General features: G+C 60.1%; 1 protein-coding gene across 6 annotated transcripts in view; it reads right to left on the bottom strand.

Annotated features, from left to right (window-relative positions):
* STARD8 (StAR related lipid transfer domain containing 8) overlaps positions 1–22056 on the bottom strand; it is a 43078-nt gene that overhangs the window by 18558 nt on the left and 2464 nt on the right. The window contains exon 2 of one of the 6 annotated variants that reach the window (XM_021405930.1): positions 21914–21947. In XM_021405930.1, the coding sequence (XP_021261605.1) occupies positions 21914–21947 (34 nt within the window). Of the gene's footprint in view, positions 1–2011; positions 4398–13786; positions 13981–18401; positions 18425–21913; positions 21948–22056 lie in introns of those variants that run through there. The other 5 variants (XM_021405929.1, XM_021405935.1, XM_021405932.1 and 2 more) reach the window with 5 other exon arrangements.

Genomic DNA, 22056 nt, shown 5'->3' with positions numbered 1-22056 from the left:
TAACTCACTGACCGTGTGCTGTCACACACCTCTGAGTCTCTCCCATCTGAGTGACGGTGGCTGCTGGGCGCTCTGATTCCCGATATCGGAACCCCAGAGGAGAAGCAAGCAGCAAATAGCTATGGAGATGCTCAGCAGAACGAATCCTCCTTGCCCATCCTGTACCCCACCCTTTCTAAAATTGCGCCGTGCCTTCCTGCCGCCCGCCCCGCAGCTCTCACGCGCTGTTTGGACAGGCAGGCGCCGTCCCAAAGCACAGCCCCATGCAGTGTGTGCCTTCGCCTTGACAAAAATAGGATTCCACTTTTGCATTGCTCAGAAGTGTTTCAGACCCAGCTCAGCACAAAAAGTGCACTCACAGCCTCCTCCCACCCCCAGCACGCTGTGCAGCTGCACTGCAGCCACCACCGAAGGCCAGCAGTGAAGGCAGTGCTGCTGAAGGTCCAGCTCAGGTGGCAGCTCTCACCTCTGCGGGGAGCCCACAGCTCCGTACCACTGCATCTCCAGCCAGTGCAACCTGCTGCAACTCCTCTCCTGCACTGCCTGCTTTGGAGCCACCTTCAGCTCCTTCTGCTTTTAAATCCCGGCATTAATTAAATATTTACTTGCTAAAGACAGGAGGGAACTTCCTCCTATTTTTGTGCATTTATTGAGAAGAAACACCTGGATCTGTTACAAACTGCACAAAGAAGCATTCGTTCCCTGGCGGGCTTTCTGCTCCTCTCTTTGTGCAGCACAGAACAGGAGCAGGGCACCTCACAGCCGAGGCACCCAAGGACCCCTCCTGTGCGCTGGGACCCCCCCCAGCCCTGGGGACACCTCCTGGAGCACAGCTGGTGCTGCAGGGGCCGTGTCCCACCACCACCCCCCTGTCCCAGACTGGAGGCCTCCCTGCAGCTCTTCCGGAAAAAACTGCAGATCGTGGCGTAAAACCCTGATATGAAATCCCAGCCTCAAAAAGCAGCCAAATGACGTCTCTGATGCAAACACAGGTCTGCATAAACCAGGGCAGGACTTCCACCGTGGCCATAGGATCCCTCTCACCGGGAGCATGGGGGGATTAATCTGAAGTCGCAGATCCCTTTTGCTGCCCAAAGCACACGGGCATTCTGCTGGGACCCCCCAGCATTGCTGTGGCATTGGTCACTGGCACAGCTGCGCAGCAGTTCCCAGGGAGGAATTTCCATTTGCTGCAAGCACGCATCCGCCCCCCTGCCCCGCAGCTCACCCCGCTCAGCAGCACAGCCCTTTCCCTCTCCCACCCCCCCACTTCCTGCCTCCTTTCCTCCATCTCAACATGACATTTCCACAGCAGGCAGTACGGGATGGGCGCACCAGTGCTACTGGGACTCCCGGCCAAAGCCCACCCTCATCCCGACGGCCAGGCAGCGCTCAGAGGGCACTCTGGCACAGGCTCAGGAAACAGCCAGAGATCCCCAGGAGCTGGCACGCCACGGAGTCACCGTGCTGCCACCAGCCTGGCCAGCATGGTGAGAAATGAGCCCGAATGCTAAAGAGGCCGCAGCTCTCCTATGTCTGCGGCATCTTAAGCAGAGAGCAGAGGGGCTGAGGAAAAGCCACGCACTGCACACACACTGCAGCCAGCCCGCACTCGGTCGCATCCACTTCCCCTCTGTTCCCCATGTGCACAGCCCCACCCTGAGCCTCAGTGCCCTCCTCGTGTCCGGGCCAGCGGGAGCTCTGCCCACAGCTCCCACGGGAGCCAAGGATCGGTTCAAGGCAAAAAGAAAAAGGTAAAAGAAAATCTGCTCTTCTTTTCAAGAAGAGGAAAGCTGAACAACAAAACAAACTGCACCTCCGAACCCTTCCCTCAGCCCACAGTGCAAAAGCCAAAGCAAACTGACCGGCTGCAAAGGAAACGCGGCTTTCAAGAAATCTCTGACAGGGGAGAAGGTCACCTCACAGACTTTTCCATCTCCCCCCAGACGTGCATTTCTTGGCTGCAGCCCGCTCCAGGATGGAAAGGCAGAGCCGGGGCACGGGCACTCACCACGGCAGCAGCGGTCAGTCCTGGCTTTGTCCATCGGGAACGGCGGCCGAGGAGCAGCGAGGAGCAGCAGCATGGCCAGCGGCCACGCCGGGCACTGTCACGGGGCAGTGTGGGGGCTCCTGGCCGCAGCCCCCCCGCAGGCAGGCAGCTGGAGGTCCAACGTGTTCCATGCAGGCCTACGCACCCCGCTGCTGAAACCGGCCCCTGGCACAGCCAGCCCAGAGATCCATCCCAGTTCTCTCTGGGAACAAACGGGGCACCTACAGCTGGGCAAAGGGCTCAGCTCCAAGGAGCAGCGGTGGGAGCAGCAGGGGGAGAGCTAAGGAGAGGCAAAAGCAATAGCGCACGCACACACACACACACGCGGATGCTGCTTAACTGTTTCGAGCTCTCAGCAGCACTGCACAGCCCTCCCACGCCGTGACTCACCGGCAGCGGCTCAGGGGCGGTTCTGTCCCTGCAGAGTGGCCGCGAGATGCTGGCAGTGGTGCCACCGTCACCACTCCTGGCACAGGCAGACAGCGGCTGCGGCGTGCCATTGCATTGGACACAGAAGGTGCTTTGGGTCACGCAGGGTGCTCACGTGCGCTGCTCCCTGCAGTCAGCCAGCAGGGCAGGAGTGGTGGTAGCAGTGCCACCAAGTTCCCGTCGGGCACTGCTCAGCCACGTTACCCCTGGAGCCGTGGCAGCTCTCCTCAGCCACACGTGTGCAGACAGCCTGGCATGAGCGCGGAATGGTTCAGCCTTCTCCTGTGAGAACCACATCCCATGGGAGAGCTGGCAGAACTGAAGGCGAGGGCTGATGCCACTGAGACATCAAAGAGGACCAAAAGCTTTGGAAAAAGAATGGTTCGGGGACAAGAAGAGGAGTTCAAGATACATAGACCTAATTGCCGAATACGCTCCAGATCCAGGTTGTGCTCCCTCAGCCCACGACACTTGGCTTTGCCCCGTGCCTCCCTCCATCCCTGCAGGCAGCGCTCACCCAGCCCCACAGGCTGCAGCCCAGGGCACAGCTCGCTCGGGGTAAGCAGCTTTGGTTGACATGGGATTGGCCTCCGTAATGAGAAGCAAGCACATTCTGTGTCACTGCACTCTCTTCATTCGGTGCTTTTGGCACAAATAAGGAATGCGCTGCGAGACCCCCTCATCTGAGCAGGACCGAAGCACAGATCCACATGGAACACACCTCTGGGAGCGGGACGCAGGCACTCGTGCATGTCACAGCCTGGCACAGGCACCCACACATGTCACTGCAGGGATGTGGCAGCGGGGACACGAGGCTGCCACTTGCAAGTGGCCCCATGGACACGGAGGCGTCCCCGTGGCCATCCAAATTACCAGCAACCATGCGCAAAATTTCCACCATCACGGGAGGAGTCCAAAACCACTTCCAAATGTGATCTCATGTCCAAACGATGCGAGGAAGCACCGGGCCCCAGAGGCAGCAGTGCCGCTGCCCCTCTGTGCTCTACAGGAAGGGACTGGGGCTGCCCAGGGCCGGTCAGGAGCTCAATGAAATCTCAGAACTGAGAAGTCTTGGTTGTCTTGGGCTAAAAGCAAAGGGTGCTGCCAAAAGCAAGCCAGCAGAGCACAGCTAACCGGTGATAAGCAACGGCCCTATTTACAGTGCCAGGGGCCACTGGGGCACACCCAGCAGGAGCACGCTGCAGGCGAGGTGGGCGATGAGCTCTGCGCTCAGCACGGGGACTTTGCTCCAATTCTCCTCAGGAAAATCCTCTCTGTGTCCATCCCTGCCGGACCTTCCTGTCACTGCTGCTCCCACGGCGCCACAGGAGGAAACCAGGCGGCTATTTCCAGGCACAGCACCAGGGCAGGAGCTGCCTCCTGGATCTGCAGCCAGCCAGTGTTTGGAGGTGGGAGAGGGGAGCGGGAGCGCTGGCCCCAGGGAGGGGGAGGAGCCGGCCCCTGGGGTGCATTTGTGGGTTCGTGCTCCTCCTCAGCCTGGTCCATTTGAGGTACAGCCATATTCAGCGATATCTCATCAGGTACACCCCAGCTCAGCTGGTAACACGCAGCATTGGCTCGGGACAAACCCTCCCCCCACTGCCTTTCACACCAGCTCATTTACTCCCCACCTTGCTCCCAGTACCCGGAGGGAAGCACAACCGCTCCCATCCCCAGTGCAGGCAGCACTGCAAAGCCTCCCAGTGCCCCCCAGCTTTCCCCCTGGCACCCAGCAGCAGGGCAGAGGCCAGCGCTGGGCAGGGCACTGACCCACAGACCACAGTGGTGACTTTGCACTCTGCAGACAAAATTCTCCCAAACTGGAACCCCCAGCCCACACTACAGAGAAGGGCAACGCAAGCACAAAATCACAACAAACTCGTAGAGGTCAGAATTAAACCCCAGAGTGAAGGTGGAACAGCAGCACGGACCTGAGACCCATGGAGCTGCGCCCGGCGGGGGCCCACCACCCACCCCCGGCCCCTCCCCACCGCAAGGAGATGGCCGTGGCTGCAGCCCAAGCTCAAGGCTTCCATTTCCACGAGAAGCCAACAGAGAGAGCAGCCAACAGAACTGCTGAGGAGAAGTTTTAAAGGATGTCACAGTTCTGCAAAGAGACAAAGGAATAATTTTTTTTTTTTTTTTAAATACAGCCATCCCCTTGCCAGGAATGTGGGGAATGTCAGGGAATATCATACAACAGGATGCAAAAGCTGGCCTCAAGCAACATTACAGACTCATATGCTGGCCTGACAGTCAAGATGTTGAATCCCAGTGGAAGATGAACCTTGTGTCTGCAGTGGGAATTACAGATCAGGCTCACCCAGCTTGGTCCCGTCCACCCCCCATCGGGGAAGCCAGTTGTCCTGGGCCAGCCCTCCCCCCCCCCACACACACACATCCCACCAGCACCGAGGCGTAGTCCCACCCCCTTATGCACGATGTGGCATTTCCCGAGGAGCTGAAGCAAGCTGGTGGGGCACGGCCAAGGAGAACCTGCAGGAACTGGTGTTACCGGGCTGAGCCTCAGGACCTAAACCCCCATCCCTGCTGTAAGCAATGGGAAATATTGCTCAGCAATGGTGAAAATGACCCTCTCCTGCAGCTCTGTTCATTAACCAAGTACTCCGTGGCCATCTGAGCGCTTCAGGCAAGCTCACATCCCTGCCCAGTGATCTCGGTGGTGCTCTGCCTGCAGCGGGGTCAGGAGCAGGGGAAACCCTCCCCAAGGTCACAGCGAGCAGAGCGCAGGAGCTGGAAGGCAGCAGGAAGCCCAAACTCAACACACTGACCGTCTGCAGCAGCAGCAATAGAAAACAGAGGCCGTTTACTGGCAAGAAGAGCCTCTTGGCAGAACAGACAGGTTTTTTCCAGCTTCCCATCCTCGTGAAAGCCCCCGCTGAAGGAGCTCTATCACAGCAAGAGCTGCTTGGGGCTCCGGAGACTGGCTGAGGGCTGACCCACAGCCAACGCCTGCGTGCTCGAGACGAGGAGCCACGACGGGAGCAGGGAGCAGCGTGCAGTGCACGGGGATGAACTCTGCTCCTGACGGAGGGCATCCATCCTGGGAGCCATCAGAACAATGCCTGAAAATACCGATATCCCCTCACACCAGCAGTCCCACCAGCGTGCTGCTGCTCCCCTGTATGCTTCCAAGGATCCCTTTGCCTCAGAAAACATCCACCTCAGAGCTGTGGGCTGACGTCACTTGCGGTAAATCACACAGCTCGCATCTTTCTGAAAATCACCTGCGTCTATTTTTATGAGTCACTGGTGTATGCCTCTGAAGGGACTCAGAGCCCAGCACACAGAAGGGCACAGCATCCAGGTGCTTGTGCCCACCTCCATGCTGCCAGGAGCCGTGTGCAGCTCCTGCATGGCCAGGAAGGGGGCAGAGTGGGGCAGGAGTGGGGCGGCCGCTGCAGCCCAAGAGGATCCTGGGGACGGCGGAGCTCAGCGCCTCCAGCCCAACGCAGGGCTGGGATCGCAGCCTCCCCGCTCCTGGGGCAGGACCTTGTGCCAGGAGGGCTCTCTCTGCCGAGGCAGATTTTCTCAGTTCCCCGTGTTTCCTCTCTACACAGAGGATGAAATGTCCACGAACCTTATCAAACACCAACGTTCCACCTTCTGACCCCGCTGCCCTCCACTCTCTCGCAGGCTGTGACCAAAGCACGGAGATGGAGATGCTGTACACCTCAGCACGCCCAAAGCAAGCAGGGCCCCACAGCACGGCTCGGGGCAGTGGGAGGGGGCCAGCGCGGGGCCAGGCGGCCGCAGCAGAGCAGGAAGGAAAAGCGTCAACGTGCAGATCCCTGCCAGCGATTGGCGCTGCTTCCGGCAGCAGCTTCGCAGGGCGTAGTTAATGAGCAAACATCTGTGGCTTCACATCCCGTAAAGGACATTCACAAAAACCCCCTCCATTCATGCGGGGAAAGAAAAATTTGACAAAAAGACAAACGAGTGCTCCCGCAGCTGGGAGCACCGCGGAGCGAGCAGAGAGGGGCAGCAACGGCACGGCCCCAGCAGCACGCTGCTCTGCCCAGCACCACGGCGTGGGCACCCTCAGCCACCCGACCCCTGGGGCTGTGCTGGGGGGGGCTGCTCCCATGGTCAACGTGGAATTTCCAGCTCCCTGCCGCCACAGCACACGTCACACATCGCTCATCCTAGTGGGCAGCAGCCCGGCTCCCTGAGAAGCACATCTGTCCTCTTTGCGGCAGCTGTTTGAGGTGCATATCACTATTTTCCTTATTTCCTATTTAACAGCCCTACTGGAAAACCAGCCAGACACAACGTTCAGATGGTGGTTTGGCAGTTACCCGCCAGGGGCAGCTGCGGTGCGAGCACCCACAAGGCAGGGAGAGGTCTGCAGCTTTTCAGCAGGGAAACAACAGACACAAGGCACAAAGGGGACAGGAGCGGGCAGCAGGAGCCCTACCCCAATCCTAACTCCAACCCCAACCCTGGCACCCGCGGGCACTCACCTCCGACCTACGACGGACCTGAAAAGGACACGGCTGCTCTGGGGCTGGGAACAATCCCTGTCACCCCAGACAGCATCACCAGGCGGCACCTACCCTCTGCTCTGGCTCCTTCCTCTTTCACAGCTCCGAGGCAAACCTCCAACCAGCAGCTGTCCATGCACACAGCCCTGGTGCGCAGCCGGAATGTGAACGAATGGAGCGGGTGACAACGTGGTGCTTGTGACTGCTTTGCAGTTTCCTGTCTCCATTTCAGCAGCTGGCATTGATCACGGGCCCTAAGGTCTGATCCCACTCAAACATATGGAAGCCCGCAGGCAATCCTCCACGTGCACAGCATTTGGAGCTGTGTTGAGCACCAGCCGAGATATGGCACCGAGTCCCATCTTCCTGATGGGAGAACGGACACATACAGGAAAAGCTGCCCACCCAACTGGTACCCACCCAACTGGTACCCACCAGCCCCAAAGCAGCCCATGCCTTCCTAACCCACACACAGGGGCAGCCCCCAGCGAGCCCCCCAACGTCCCAGCGCCGCCCCCCAGCAGCAGCGCTCGCAGCTCAGCTCCATCACAGAGCTTCCCTCCATGGCACCCTGCTGCACCCCGCGGCACCACCACGGCCCCAACAGCCGTAGGCCAGCAGCCAAGGAGAAACAATGAAAACCATTTACAGGGCAGGAAGCTGCATCTGCTGGATGAAACGCTATCTTCAAACAAGACGTGTTTGGATAACTCCAGTTTCATAACTCGCCTCTTCCGATGTTAGGAAATCACGGTAATAAAAAGAAAACAAAATGGGGGAGAAGAAACTTGGCATGGGGAACAATGGAAGAATTGCTCGACCCCAACCTGCTGCACCTACCCCGGGCAGCTGCAGCTCCTGCAGAAAGCTCCAGTGATCTTGCACAAGAAGAAACGTCTGATCATATATCAGTGGGAAAAGAGTTCCATCTGTTCCGCAAACACCAAGAGCACAATACGCTTTGATGATGTTGTATGCTACCTGCTTGCTTTATGTTTGCTTTTAACAAGAACCAAAGTGACCGTGAGGGGGATGGGAACACGGTTAGACAAAGGCGGTCAGGAGCAAGCCCCAGAATTTGGGCTCTGGCAGGGATGTCCCCATCACCTGCAGGGTGACAGCAGGGCTGGCAGGTCCTCTGCTCAGCACGTGCCTTCCTTGGGCAGGGCCACACAGCTCCTGTGGTGTTAGCAGGGACAAACTATGGTGAAGATAAACCCCTCTGCCTCATAACTGCCTAATGCCAACTGGAAACCTTCACAGGTACCAGAGAGAATAGTGATAATTGCACCATAGCGGGTCCCAAAGGGACTACAAATGCACGGTGTGCTGAGGAGATGTGGAACCTACTTGGACCACAGAGGGTCCAACACAGACCAGGCTCTGCTCTGTCCCGCTTGGTCTGACCCAGCTGTGCAATGTGCCCTGGGCATCCCAGCTGCAGGGCAGCCGCTGCAGAGCCCAGCAGGACGAGGACACACAGGTCCCCCTCCTTCCCCCACCTCGAACAATTTGGGAGAAGCAGCCAAAAGCTGAGGTCACCTCACCGGGTGCTGGCTCCCTCCCCACCCGCCTCCTCTCCGCCCCCTCCCCAGTCCAAATATAAACTTGCTTACAGGAAATGCCTTAAAGAAAAGGCACCTCCCCGAGTCCCGAAGAATGCCCAGAAAATAAACTGTCTCTGGACATGAAGGAAATGGCTTTTTCTTTTTTTTTTTTTTTTTTTTTTTTTTTTTTTTAAATAACACTGCAAAGCAGATTTAACCCTTTCAGTCCCTGCAGGAGCTCAGCCACCACTCCCCCAGGCCCACGGGCAGGCCCCAGGAGCTGTGCTCTGGATGGCAGCACGAGTGCATCCTCTGCAGAGGTGTCCGTGCACCACCAGCAGGGCTTGAGCGAAACCAGCCCCGAATCCACAACCCAGGTGCAAACTCCCTCGTCCCCTGAGCACCCAGCGAGCCCCGTGCCGGCATCCCCCTCTTAGAGCCTCCCCAGGGGCGGAGCTGTGCCGCCTCAGGGCCATCCTGCGGGGAGGGCTTCCTGCGTGGAACCTGGGCTGAGAGCACAGCAATACGAAGGGCAAAGAGGTGTGAGCAGGGTCGGGCCACGGGCAGTGCCCAGACGGGCTGCACAGTGCCCCGTTTGTTCTGGCGAGGAGCACAGCACCACGCGGGGGCTCCGGAGGCACAAACACCGCCTTCACACCAACGTCCCTGCACAGAAGGTGAGAGAGAGGGAGGTGCAAACCTCACAGCCAGAGGCAGCTGTCTCAGAACAGCCATCCCAGCTCTCCCAGCGAGCTGAGGAGGGGAACACGGGCACCCGACCGCAGTGCTGTGCAGGTGGTGAAGGCACAGAGCAGTGCCAGGGCGCTGGTGGGACAGAAGGACCAAGGCAGCTTGGTGCGGCACGCAGTGGTGCCCCCGCGCATTCACAGCCCACAGACCTCGCACAGAGGGACACCCTCTGTTGCCCCTCTTCTAGGGAGGAATCTGAGGCAAAGGCTCCTTCAGCAGCAGAGCCAGCCCAAGCACACAGCCCTGCACGCCCAGAGGCACTGCACCCACCCGCAATGCCTCCCTGACCGTGCCCCTCCAGAAGGGGTGCTTCACCTCCCTGATGCACGAGGCAATTTGACACAATTCAGCTGCTGCAGCAAAATGCCTGAAATGCTCTTCTGGAGAGCAGTGCTGGGGATGCCCCGACACAGAGGTGCGTGCAGGCACCGGGAGCAGGAAAGGAGAGCAGCAGCTCAGCTCCACTTGGGTGCAAAGCACCACGTGTGTCTGGAGCACGAGGCAGAGGGTCAGCAGCAGATCCAGCTCACGGGCACAGATGATGCACGCACCACAGGAACCAATGGGGCTGTATAACCACGCAGCAGGAAGTGCTCCCCACTCCAAATTAGCAGCAGAAGGTCAGAATTAAAACAGTGTAACTAAAGGTAAAAAGATTCAGAGATGGACATGAGAACGCTGAATGCAACAAGCAGGATGAAATCAGGGCACGCAGGGCTGAGGGCAGCCCATGGACGTGGTGCTCAGCCCTGTGTCTGCTGGGGAAAGGTTCTCAGGGCTGGGGGGAACCAGAGCGGAGGCAGCGCTCCCCTATTTCCTATACGCACAACCTCAGGGGTGCTTCACTTCTTCAGACTCTTTGTCAGAAGCCCGTTATTTGCAGCTGAGGGAAGATGACAGTTTCCACCTTCCCTCTGTGTTTGAGCCACTGGTGAAGCCCTCAGTGCTCCAGGAACAGGGACACACTGCTACCACCCTACACTGCCCTGCTCCCACCGTGCAGAGCCGTGTCGGGGCTGACACCTCGCCGGGGCACGCACAGCTGCACGGGGTAACGGGGCGGGCGATCACGCAGAGGGCGGATGGGCAGAGATCTGTCTGCGAGAAGGAGGCCGAAACTGCCCCGAGGTTCTGCTCTTACCCAACAACGCTGATGAAATGAGGTCATGAGCTCTGAGTCACCCCGAGCATCACCGTCCCCGCAGTCTTGTGACACGGCGGCTGCCACAGCCCCCAGATGCATTTTCACATGGGAGGATGGAGGTGCTGCCCCATGGGCCCTATGCTGCCCCTCCTCAGCTGGTGCTGGGCAGAGGCTGCGGCACAGACCCCTCCATGCACACAGATGGAGGGCCCCAGCAGCACCGCTGCACAGGGTGCTGGGGAAGAACTTTGCTGCCTTTCCTCAAAGGCATGGGGGGAGCTTGCCTCCTCTGTGCCGCATCAGACAAAGGGGCATTCAGAAGCTGAACTTGTGCCCTCAATGGCAGTGAAAATATTCTTGTGAAACTCACAGGGAAAAAAAAAAGGGGTGGGAGAGGGAGCACAGAAACCCCTGCATCTGCCCTGGCAAACAAACCGCACTCGGACAGGAACACACCTACAGGCCGGCAGCATCCTCTCTTGATGCCACTTGCCCCTGTTTGCAGGAGCACTGCCGGGAGCACAGGGCTGTCCCTTTGTGGTGACAGAAGCGCTCGGTGAGCGCTGGACACGAGCATCGCAGACGGCTCCAGCACAGCCACCACGAATGGGGCGAGCAGAGCCCCACACGCTGCGCTCACACCCTGACCCTCCCGAGATAAGGGCAGGAAATCCCCGCACGGCACTGAGCTCCGCGGCCAACCACGAGCAGGGGCACAGACACAGACACACAGAGCCCGCTGCTCCCTGCAGCCGCCTGCCCCTGCCACGGGTCAGCACCTTGCACGGCCGTGGTGCGGAACACGGGCAGGCTGCTGCCTCCAGGCTCCTCTGCGCTGAGCACAGTGAGCGCACAGTTGCACCTTCACAGCACAAAGAGGCCCCTGGGCAGCACGGCTGCTGCATCCCACACCTGAGATGGGGGGACCTGAAAGGTTCCGAGGGAGGGAGGACCTCGCGCTGCTGTTTGCTCCCCGGGCAGCCGTTAACGCTTGCTCAGCCCGTGACTGGCACTGGTGACGAGTGCCCTTTTCTGATAAGGAGCCCTGCGGGGACTCACAAACAGCCCCACGCGGCACGGGCAGACAATCATTAACCGGGACGGGTCGGGCTGTGCCTGGCAACGGAACCGGGGAGGAAGAGCGGGCAGGGACAGGTGCAAATGGAGACCAGCAGAGCAGTGAGGGCAGCGCAGGGTGCAGCGGGAGCACGTGGCTCAGAAGCACGCAGCATCACCCCGCTGCCCTCCCTAGGTCGGCCTGGGCCCTGATGCAGCCCCAAGCAGCCGAGGGGGCCTGCAGAGGTGGGAGAGCCCTGATCCTGCAGGGAAGTGAGTGTGGGGCTCAGAGAGTGCGGCCCAGGCAGCTCTGTGTTGCCCGGACACGGTGCGGGAGCCCCAGGACGAGCGGCAGCGGGAGGCGAGCGCATCTAAAGCATTTCCTGCTGGAAATAGGAAAAGGACCCTGGTTCTTTAAATTTCTGTGCCCAGCCCCGACAGCCAGGCAGAGTTAATGGTGCTACTGGAGGTGACTTTCAGAAAGGCTCTGGCGGAGGAGGATTACTGCAGGAGGTTATTGCAGCTCAATCATTAACCGAGCAGCAGACCCCTGGCTCTGATGGAATGCGGCTGTGCCACCGGTGCTGTCCGGAGTACGGAGTTAGCAACTGGTGTAGCTCTGTCCCCACTGCCAGCGTCACACCGAGCCACGTCCAGCACCTGCACTGCTCCTGCAGCCACACAGAGCCACCCCCAGAGGCACTGCCTGCAGCCTCCCTGAGCTGCCCTGCTCCCAAAAGCCCAGGGCTCCTCCATCACAGCCCCTTCTCCACCGCTCCTATCAGACAAGAGGAGCAGATGCTTCAGGCTGAATTTTGCATTCCCTCTTCTGCAACTTTTGTGCACAGCCTCCAACTGCCGCTACTGCTGCGGGACCTGCACACGCAGCGTGGTGCAGGAGGTTCTGGAAGGCATCGCATCTCATTGCATTGCATCACATCTCATCTCAATGCATTGCATCTCAGCCTCGGCCAAAAAAGCCCTTTTGCACACAGAACAGCCAGCTCTGCTGTCACTCCCGGGCTCTGGCACTCCGTTTTGGGGGGTGTGATAGGCAGAGGGACAGAGCAATGCCTCTTTCCCCAGGAGATGGAGACAGACCCCGTGTTATCCAGAAGCCCCCAGCCGAGCACAGACCCTGCAGGGCCCCCCAGGCTCCCAGCAGCTGCACCGGGAGCACTCCCAGCCCCGCAGCCTCAGCCTCATCGCACGCTGCCTGTGTTTGGAGGATTCCACTCCCCCATCCATCTGAATGCAAGAGCCCTTCCCAAACCACGCACACGGCTCTGGCCCTGTGCTGATGGGCAAACCGCCTCGTGTCCTTCAAGCAACAAATAGTGTAAAGAAGGAGACCTATTTCTCCCCAGTGGTGCCTCACCTCACTCCACAGAAAGCACCGCCCGGGCAATGGGCAGCCTATTTTTCCCTACACAACTTAAATCGACTTGGAGACCTTTCAAATCTTTTTGAAATGTGCACAAAACCCAAGGGGAAGTGCAGGAGTGCCCTTAGTAACCAGATTTTGCCCTGTTATGAAACCACGCTGCTGGCAGCCTGTCCCGTGCCCGCACTCAGCAGTGGACATTTGAGGCAGCGCAGACCTGGAATGCTTAACAGAAGCACAACTGCGTTTATTCCGTTGGTCTTTTATTAGAAAAGTATTTCTCAAAGGACGTGCGAGTACATAAGGGAACGCACACACCCTCCTCAGAACCTGCACTTCACACCTGCACTGCACCGGGACTGGATGCTTTGTCATGTATGGAAATTACCGAGGAGCTTTTGGCAGAAGGATCTGATCTATGTTCTCCCCCAGATGAGCAGAGGACGGGGGCCGAGCCGGGCCCTTGCTCCCCACAGCGCTCACAGGAGAGGGGCAGACCCAGACACAAACCCGCAGTGCAGAGCTGCTCCAGAAGCGTTTCAGAGCCACTTTCAGTTAAAAGGTAAACAGAAAAAAGCACGTTCATTGATAAGAATTCACGTACGCGCACGTAAAAGAATGCGAGCTGCTGCCAGCAACACCCCAGCGTGCGCCCTGACGCCTCCAAGCGCACCGGGATCTCCACCAGAAAGGGCTCCTGCCCCGAGCACCGGGGAGCACACAGCACCAAACCAACACAGCGGGGCTGACGTGTGAGTTAGCCGCAAACAAGCAGCCCTGAAGCGGCAGCTGGCAGCGCTGTCACGGATCGCCGCCGCTTCGCCGCACCGCCAGCTCCGCTCCGGCCCCGGCCCCGGCCCCGCACCGCGCTGCGGGACAGCCCCGGGCACCGCCCCCCCCCCCGGCCCCGCCAGCACAAACCTGAGGGAGCCGCGGAGGCTCTGGGTTTCCTTCGGGCTCCGCTGAGCCTTCGTCGGAGCCGCGCTCCCTGCGGGCAGAACTGCCGAGCGGACGGACGGGGGCGGCGGGTGCAGCCCGGCCCCGCGGGCTGACGTGTGCCGGAGCTGCGGCCCGGCGGGGCGGGCGGCCGCGGGCAGGGCCGGGGGCCGAGGACCAGGTGCCGGCTGCGGAGCCGCTGCCCCCCTCGGCCCCTCCCGGCCGCCGGGCCAATAGCGGCGCGGCGCGGCGCGGCACGGCACGGCACGGCCCCCCCGCACGGCCCCGCCCGCTCCCCGCCGCTGCTCTCCGTGGGGCCGCCGCTTTGGGTCCCCCGCGTGCTGTGCGCTGCGACTGGCTGCGGGAGGCTGGAGGGTGACACGGGAATAGTGTCTGGAGCACGGGAGTACGAGGAAAAAAAGCTGTATTTGCTGTATATTGCCCGAGATTTGTTTGTGGCGAATGGAGAGCGGAAGGGTCGGGAAGCAGAGGGCTGAGAGGAGCAGAGCTAAGATAGGCGCGAGGGCTGATGGACGGGAGGGACAGGAGGGACGGGTATTTCGTTCCGGGAAGAGGGCAGGGACAGCCGGGGGCAGGGGTGGGAGCTGGCAGCGCGGGGTAAGGGGCTGGGCTCAGAATTGCGCGGGTCAGAGTCAGGCAGCAGCGCCTGGGCGGCCCCAGGGGCACGGTGACGGTCAGTGGAAAACCAGCTCGGCTCCGAGGAGGATTTCAAGCATTTTCCACTCATTTCCTCATGCAAACCGGGAAGGGGGTGGGCGGTGGGGAATCAAGGAGGCCGGAACTCTCCCAGAGACACCGAGTTCCGAGCGACGCGGACAGCACCCGGCACGAGACACCCCGCTCACACCGGGACAGCCTCCGGCCGCGACCCGGGCAATCGCTGGGAGGAGCGGAAGATGCGCGCAGCGATGAATGGGCCGCATTCACGCCCGGCGGTATTTATAGCTCCCAGCGCACGGCCGAGGGATGGCGGACAGCCCGCACGCACAAGGCGCCCACTGTGCGCGTGCACGCGGGGCGCTCGCAGCCGGCAAAGGGCCCGCACCGCGCCCGCGCAGGGAGGGGGGAGCCGCGGGGAAACACCGAGCGGGAGCTGGGGAGAGGGGCGGCCCAGGGTGGTCCTAGGGCTCACTGGGAAGGGATCGGAACGCGTCCGTCGAGGGCCCTTTGAGGCTGCCCGCGCCCGATCCCGCACCCAGCGCTGAGCAGCAGCGCGTGCAGCCCAAGGCACAGCGCTGACGTGAGGCACGGGCAGGTAACAGCCGGGGCTGCCCACGCTGCAGCACAGCTCCTGCTGTCGCCTCGAAATCACCCCACTCTGGGCTGGGGGCAGCAGGACAACCGGCCACACCGTGCTCCAATGCCATAGCTAAGATTAATCCACGTTTTGAAAGATGGATCGCACTGAGAGACGGCCTAAAGAAGACCAACTATTGGCATCCTCAGGAACCCAAGGTACTATTCCACAGCACCTGAGCACGTTGCAGACCTGCAAACCCTGCCAGGAATCAGCCCAGCAGGGCAATAAGCAACACATGGGTACGGTGCTGGCAAGCAGCAATATAAAATAAAGCACTGAAAAGCCCCAAACTGGGATATCCCTTGCAACGGGAAAATGACACTCCTATGCAAGCAGCACCCCTCCTGGCACTGCACAGCACGGCCCGGCCGGGTGAGAAGGCAGAAGAGCAAATGAATCGGGAGGGAGAGAGGGGAAAAAGCAGCGAGTCCGTGGGAAATGTGTCCTCGCTCCCTCCGACCACCCACCATGAGAGCACTGCGCGTCCACAACAAACACAGCCTGAGCAGCCCCGCGCTGTCATTGTCCGCTCCTCTTTTTCCAACAACCAAAGTAAACAGCGCGGAGAAAAAAAAAAAACAACTGAAATTCTCCTTCAGGTGTATAAATAAAAACCGACCACAGAAATGGACAGACCAGGAGTGGGTGTCCTGGGAGAGCTCACAAACACACGCTCGGGGGACTCCTGCTCCGCTGATGTGAGCGTTATTCATCTTTCATAATTTTCCACTGCCGCAGCTGGGAGGACAGGGCAGCCCTGAGACATTTTCACATGAACCAGCTCCGTCCAAGCTGACAGCGGCTCAGCACCGAGCGCAGCCTGCACTGCCACCCGCTCCCTCCCGCCCGGAGCAGCCCCATTTGTTTCTGTCTGACTGCAGAACACTTGCTCGCTTCTCTTACCCCGCTGCTGTAGGAGCTGTCACTGCAGCCCCCAGAGCTCAGTGCGCTCCCAGCACGGCCCCGTGCAGCAGAAGTGGCCCTGGGCACAGCACAGCCACCCGAGGCCTTGCGCCAGCACAGAGCAGATGTGTTTGCTCTCCTGGAGAACACGCAGGTGGCCATGCGCACAGCTCACCGGGTGTTACCATCCAGAGCGGCAGCGGCCCCGCTGGGCACCAGGCCCTGCATGGAGCTGGGGGACAGATCACTGCTAATGGAGATGAAGCCGGCATCGCACAGCGGGCAGTGCTTCACCAGAGCCAAATTCCCCGGCTTCCAGGGGAGGAGGGCGAGAGGGAGGAAAAGAGGAACTCGGAGACATGTGCACAACAGCATCATTCATAGGAGCTGATTCCGCGTAACAAGGGTCCTGTGTCTGGCCCGGAGCTCAAGGCAATTAAAACAGCAGCCACAGATCTCAGAGAAACAGCAGGAATTTATCTGAGGAATCCGGATTATGTGGCCACTGCTGAACCGGAGCAGAGAACCTCCAGCTCCCGCAAGATGAACGAGCTGGCCAGCAAGGAGCACCCAGCTGCAGCACCCAGCTGCTTCACCCACCCACCCACCGAGCCGCCTCCCAGGAAGCAGAGCAGCCGCAGGAGCTGCCCCTGGCTGCGTGCAGATGGGGTCACCGAGGGGGGATTCAATGGGGTCCTCTCACCCCACACACCCGCGGCTCTGCCCTCGCAGCCACGTGCAGAAGTAGCAGAGATGGGCGCAGCGCTTTGTGAGCAGGTGGTCACTGCAGATGCTCCCTGCACCACATTTGCTCCAGGGGAGGATGCTGATGGGGAAGAAAGCTGAGAATGGTTTATTGTTCCAGAGGTAACGGTGGCGGGTTGCAGGGCTCAGGAAGTGGTTTTCATTCTGGCCCAGCCTCAGGATGCACACACGGGGCTTACCACAATAAGTGAAAACAGACACGATGCTGATTAACCTAAGAAAGCCCTCCTGGCTCCGGGCACAACTGCAATCCGGGAGAGTTTCCAGGCTGCAGGTCCCAAGAGCAGCCTGCAGGGCAGCAGTGCCACGTGTGGCCGCCTGCACCGGGTGCCGCGTGGGGCCAGGGTGCCACCGTCCTTGGCAAGTCCTCACCGCTCTCCCCAAGCTTTAATGAGCTCTCCTCCAATAAATTCATGACAGCTTAACTCTTTGGAAAACTCCATTTCCTCCCTCACCTGCAACAACTGAAGCTGACCTCACCATCTCTGCAGAGTAACTCACACCCACGTGGCATGCTTTGGGCCATCCCCAAAGGGATCATTCAGCAGCAAAAGGAATGAGGCTCCATCGCAGGCTGGCAGCTACGAGATCCAATTCTGCGCATCAGGGCCAAGAGCAGAACTGCAGCGGTTCCCCTTTCATGCAGCTCAGAACAAACTGCTCTCAAGATTGCTATCCACAGGCTGTCATCGCCATCGTCTTTAAAACCACATCAAACCACTTTTAGCAGTGGAGTTGGAAATTAAGAGAAAACACATTAAGCGGTTTTAACAGTCTTAATAAAAAGGTCAATGAAAGTATCATTATGGCACTACCAAATATGAAATGATCCCCTTCTCTATGAAAAGTATGATGGCACCTTTCTTTAGAGGGAGGGTTTTTTAAAACCAGTTTTTAAATGGAGGTGATAAGCTGTGAGCATCCCGTTAGGGAGCCCTAATGCCCACGTGGGGAGGAGCCGCTCCCCACCCCCCCCCGGTTCCCGCTGCAGGACGCTCCCAGCCGGGCCGCGGGCGCAGAGAAGCAGCAGTTTTGCTTCCCACGGGATGCCGTGCATGCAAACAGCTCTTACGATCATTGCAAACACCCTAAACCTCACCAGCACTGCAGACGGCAGCAGGAAGTCCCCTCGCCGTACCCGCACCACACATCCGCTGCCCTCACGCCCGCGGACGCCGAACAGAAAGACACCGAATTCGCACAATTATGCACCAGGAGCAGGGCGGCCCGCAGCCCCATCGCGCACCTTCAGGCCGCGCTCTGCCTCCCGCACCCCCTCCTCCCCGCCCAGCACACAGCGGCCGCTATGGCCACGAGCGCTCCGCTGCCCTCGGGGGCTGAGCGGCCCCGGCAGCCTCAGCCGAGAGCCCGCAGCGCCCGGTTCCCGCTGCCGGACGGCGGCAGCACCGCCCTCGGCCTCTTTCCGTTACGCGCAGGGAAGGAAGGGGAGCACGGCGGGGCCGCGGCCGCGCTGCCGTGGGGTTCTCTGCAGCAACCCGACGCTCCCGCGGACGCGGCGGTGCCGGAGGCTCTCCCGGGGCGGCCCGTCCGTACCCCCCACCCCCATCACCGCGGCAGAGCGGCCCCGTCCCGCACTCGGCCCGCACTCACCTGCCCGCCCGCGCCTCCCGCAGCCGCACGGCAGCCGCAGCCCCACGGAGCGCCCGGAGCCCGACGGCTGCGCCCCGGCCCCGTCCCGGCTGCCGCCCATGGGCCGCGCTCGGCGGAACGCAGCTCCTCCCCGCCGGGGATGCCCGGGGCCGGGCGGGGCGCGACAATCGCAGCCGCCCCCGCAGCCCCTCTGGGCGGCCCGGAGCCCCTCGTCTTCCCCGGAGGAGCCGCCGGCACCGCGCAGCTCCCACGTTCGTACCGAGCCGCGCCGGCGGCACTGCAGGGAAAGCCCTCGGCCCTCCCCGCCCCCTCGGAGCCTCCCATTCCTGCGGCGGCGCTTCCTGCCCCGCGCTGCGCTCCGCTCTGCTCCTCCCGAGAGTGGGCGCCGACCCCCGGCTAAAGGCGCCCCGGGAGCCGGGAGCACCCCGCTCCCAACGTGCCTCCTCTGCCAGGGGATGGGCGGCACGTGCAGGGGGCACCGAGAGCATCGCAGCAAGGTTCAGATCCTCGACATTAGGAAGAGAAGGAATTAACCCGACTGGACCGGCCTGCAAACACCTCACACCTTTCCTTTTCCATCTGACCTGTCATACTTTGGAAAGAAAACCGCCCCAACGCTACAGAGCAGCCACGCAGACAGCTCTCCGTGTGCACCGCGCAGTGCCTCCCCCCCGACAGCGCAGCGCTCTCCAGCAGTGCTCAAGGACTCCTTCAGGCGCTGGAACCGTTACCTTTCTTTGCGTCTGTAATGCAGCTCACACATAGAGGCTCTTTCCAAAGGAAAAACACTGCACAGCCAAACCTTCCTTCCAGCTTTCTATGTTCTCATTTTAATTTCAGGGAAGTAACCACACTTAGAACTTCCCTCTCGATCCCTTTGGTCTCAGAGGACACAGAAACAAGTGGCCTTCCTCACCAGCAGCTTCCTTCCAGCCTGTCCCAGTGGCTGCTCACTGCCACGGGAATTGCTCCTCAGCGTGCCGGGCACGGCCCTGCAGCCAGCACGGAGCCAGCCCTCCCTGGAGCAGCAGCTCTTCCCTCTGTCCTTCAGAGGAAACCACCCGATCCCTGATAGGATCCTGCTGTTCCGAGGGGGAATCTGCATTTTGTTAGCTACAGGAAACAGAAAACTTCCAGACCCTGAAACGAGAGCCCCAGAAGGGCCGGGGGGAGGCAATGGGGGATGGGGGGCAGCTTCCTGCAGCAGCCGCTGGATCTCAGCTACAGAACATTTTATGGGCAGGAGGGGAACAGGGACAAGGAACGGCTCCGCTTCACGGTGCCTCTCTGACAAATACTTTCCTCGGGATCATGTATTGGAAAAAGGCAGCTGTGGCCAAGTTGCTTTTGATTTTCTTTTAAAGTCCTTTTTCTCATTTTCTGTTTCCGTGTTGTTTCTCAGGAGCACCCCGCTGCCTGCAGCCCGGGATGGGGCCAGTTCGGTCAGCACCATTCCCACTCGTGCCTTAAGAGCAAAACGGTGACAGGAGAGCAAAGGGAACAGGGCTTACATTGCTGCAGGTCGAGATAATGCCACGAGCCCTTCTACCGCCCGTGTCCCTGCCAGGCGGGCACTGCTAAAGAACCAAACCCTCCTGGGGGCCGCTGGTGTCAGAGGCACCCAGAGGGGAGCGGGCAGTGCCTGGGCAGCACTGAAACGTGCCACAGCACACAGAAAGCAGCCACTGGTGAGCATCCTGGTGCCAGGGGACAAGTGGGAAATGAGCAAACCTTCACAATGCCCAGAAGCCCCATCACGATGCCCTTGGCCCCAAACTGCCTCCGGGGGGAAATCAAAGCAATATGGAGAAATACGCATCAGAGAGCTCAGCGGTGCAAAAATAACCTCCAGGTTCATAAGGAGGCCAGAGAGGAAGGGCCGGAGATTGTCTCCAGCATTGAACATCTGATGGAAGCAGCACAAACTGCCGTTTGACTCACACTGCCCTGGCAGGGGATTCTTAGTGTGCACATCCTCGTTTAGGAAGGGTCTCTCCTCTCCTCAGAGGCATTAAGATGGGTCACAAAGGATCCCATCCTGCGCACAGCAGAGACCTGGTGAGGGAGTGCTCGGGAGTGGGGCTGTGGAGGCTGCAGTGAATGGAGAAGAGCAGAGGAGCAGTCCCAGCACAACCCCAAGTCTGACCCATGGGCAGGGGTGAGGAGGAGAAACAAAGCTTCTCTTCCATCACTTGGCACCCAAAACCAACAGTAATCACATTTGGTTCAGTTTTCTACTTCCTACCGCTTCGATCACTGCTGCACTGCTGCATTTTCTGCCAGGCAGTGATTTCCCAGTGCCTCACCAGCTCTCAAAATGGGCTGGGCGGGCAACGCTGGCCCCGTGTCCTGCACACATGGGTGAGCAGCCATGGCCCCGCACTCAGAGCACCGATCCGCCCGACCTGCTCTGAGGTGCCTCGTGTACGGCAAGGGCAGGGGGAGAAAGAATAGCTCAGCTGTGACCACACATCAACAAGAGCTAAAATTAGCAGGTTATTCCTGGAGATCCAGATGCTGTGCAAATTCATCCTTGCTATTTCACATAGGGGCAAAAGTTCAGCACAATCCCTCATACTTCTTTTCTGTTTGATTTCAAGATTCCCATTAGAAGAAGCCCTCTTCTGAAAGATCTCAGCATCACCACTGCCCGATAGGGTTTTTACGGTATTTGAGGATGCTGCCAGCTCAGTCCTCACCTCCCAGCAACGAGATTGAGGCCACTGCTTGATGGCATTTGCAGAGCACACTCCAGACCCTGCTTTTGGAGAGGTCTGGTGCTGCTACCAGTAGGAATTCACTCGGAGGACGGAATTTTAGCGTGCACGGGTTGTGTGCAAGCCTTTCCTTTCTGCTTCGTGCAGAACAATACGTGGGAAGTTTAGCTAACGTCAGAAAGGAAGCAGGGAGCAAAGAAGCCAACGAGGAGCCGGGCTGCGGGGCCGAGCAGGGGGGCGGGTGCGGTGCATGGGTAACGCAGAACAGCCCCAGACCGAGGCGCTGCCAGGAGATGGGCACCCGCCCCAGAGGAACCAAAAGCCATCGGCGGAGGCAGCGGCGTCTCTGCGGGAACACCTCGGCTGCTTGCAAGAGATCCCATTTGCAGAGCACTCCTGGGTACGGAGGGCAGCGCGCGCTGCAGCCGCCTGCTCCGCAGCTGAACCGACCGCGGCTGCACCAAGCGCAGCAGGAACCGTGCGAGCCGCGGAGCACCAACCCCACCGCACCGCGCTGTGCCGGCACCGCGCTCCGCACATCGCGGGGACTCCGCGTGTCCGTGAGCACCGCGCGGCGCTGCTGGAGCGGGCGCTGCTCCGCGGCCCGACGCCGTGCGGGGCCCGGCCCGGTGCTGCCCCACGCTGGCGGCCTCTGCCGCTCTGCAAACCAAGGGCTGTGGGGAAACGCGGCGCCGGCCGGAGCCGGCGGCACACGTTGGTCCCTTCTTTTCTTCTCACAGCCCTGCCCAAACCAAAGAGAGCGCTGCTGCCCGGAAGAACATTGTCTCGGCTTACCTGCATCTTTTTTGTCTTCCAGCCGTGTGAGGCACTGCGAAAAGAAAGAAAGAACTTACATCATTTTGTTATCTTCTTAATTTTCACATTCATAGATTCCTACAGTTTGTGTTCCTTGTGCAGTCGGGCTCAGTCCCCACATG

The sequence above is a fragment of the Numida meleagris genome, chromosome 8 (genome assembly GCF_002078875.1).
Source record: "Numida meleagris isolate 19003 breed g44 Domestic line chromosome 8, NumMel1.0, whole genome shotgun sequence".
NCBI lineage: Eukaryota > Metazoa > Chordata > Aves > Galliformes > Numididae > Numida > Numida meleagris.
The sequence above is the reverse complement of the archived record's forward strand: the minus strand, read 5'-3'. Positions and strand labels throughout refer to the sequence as shown.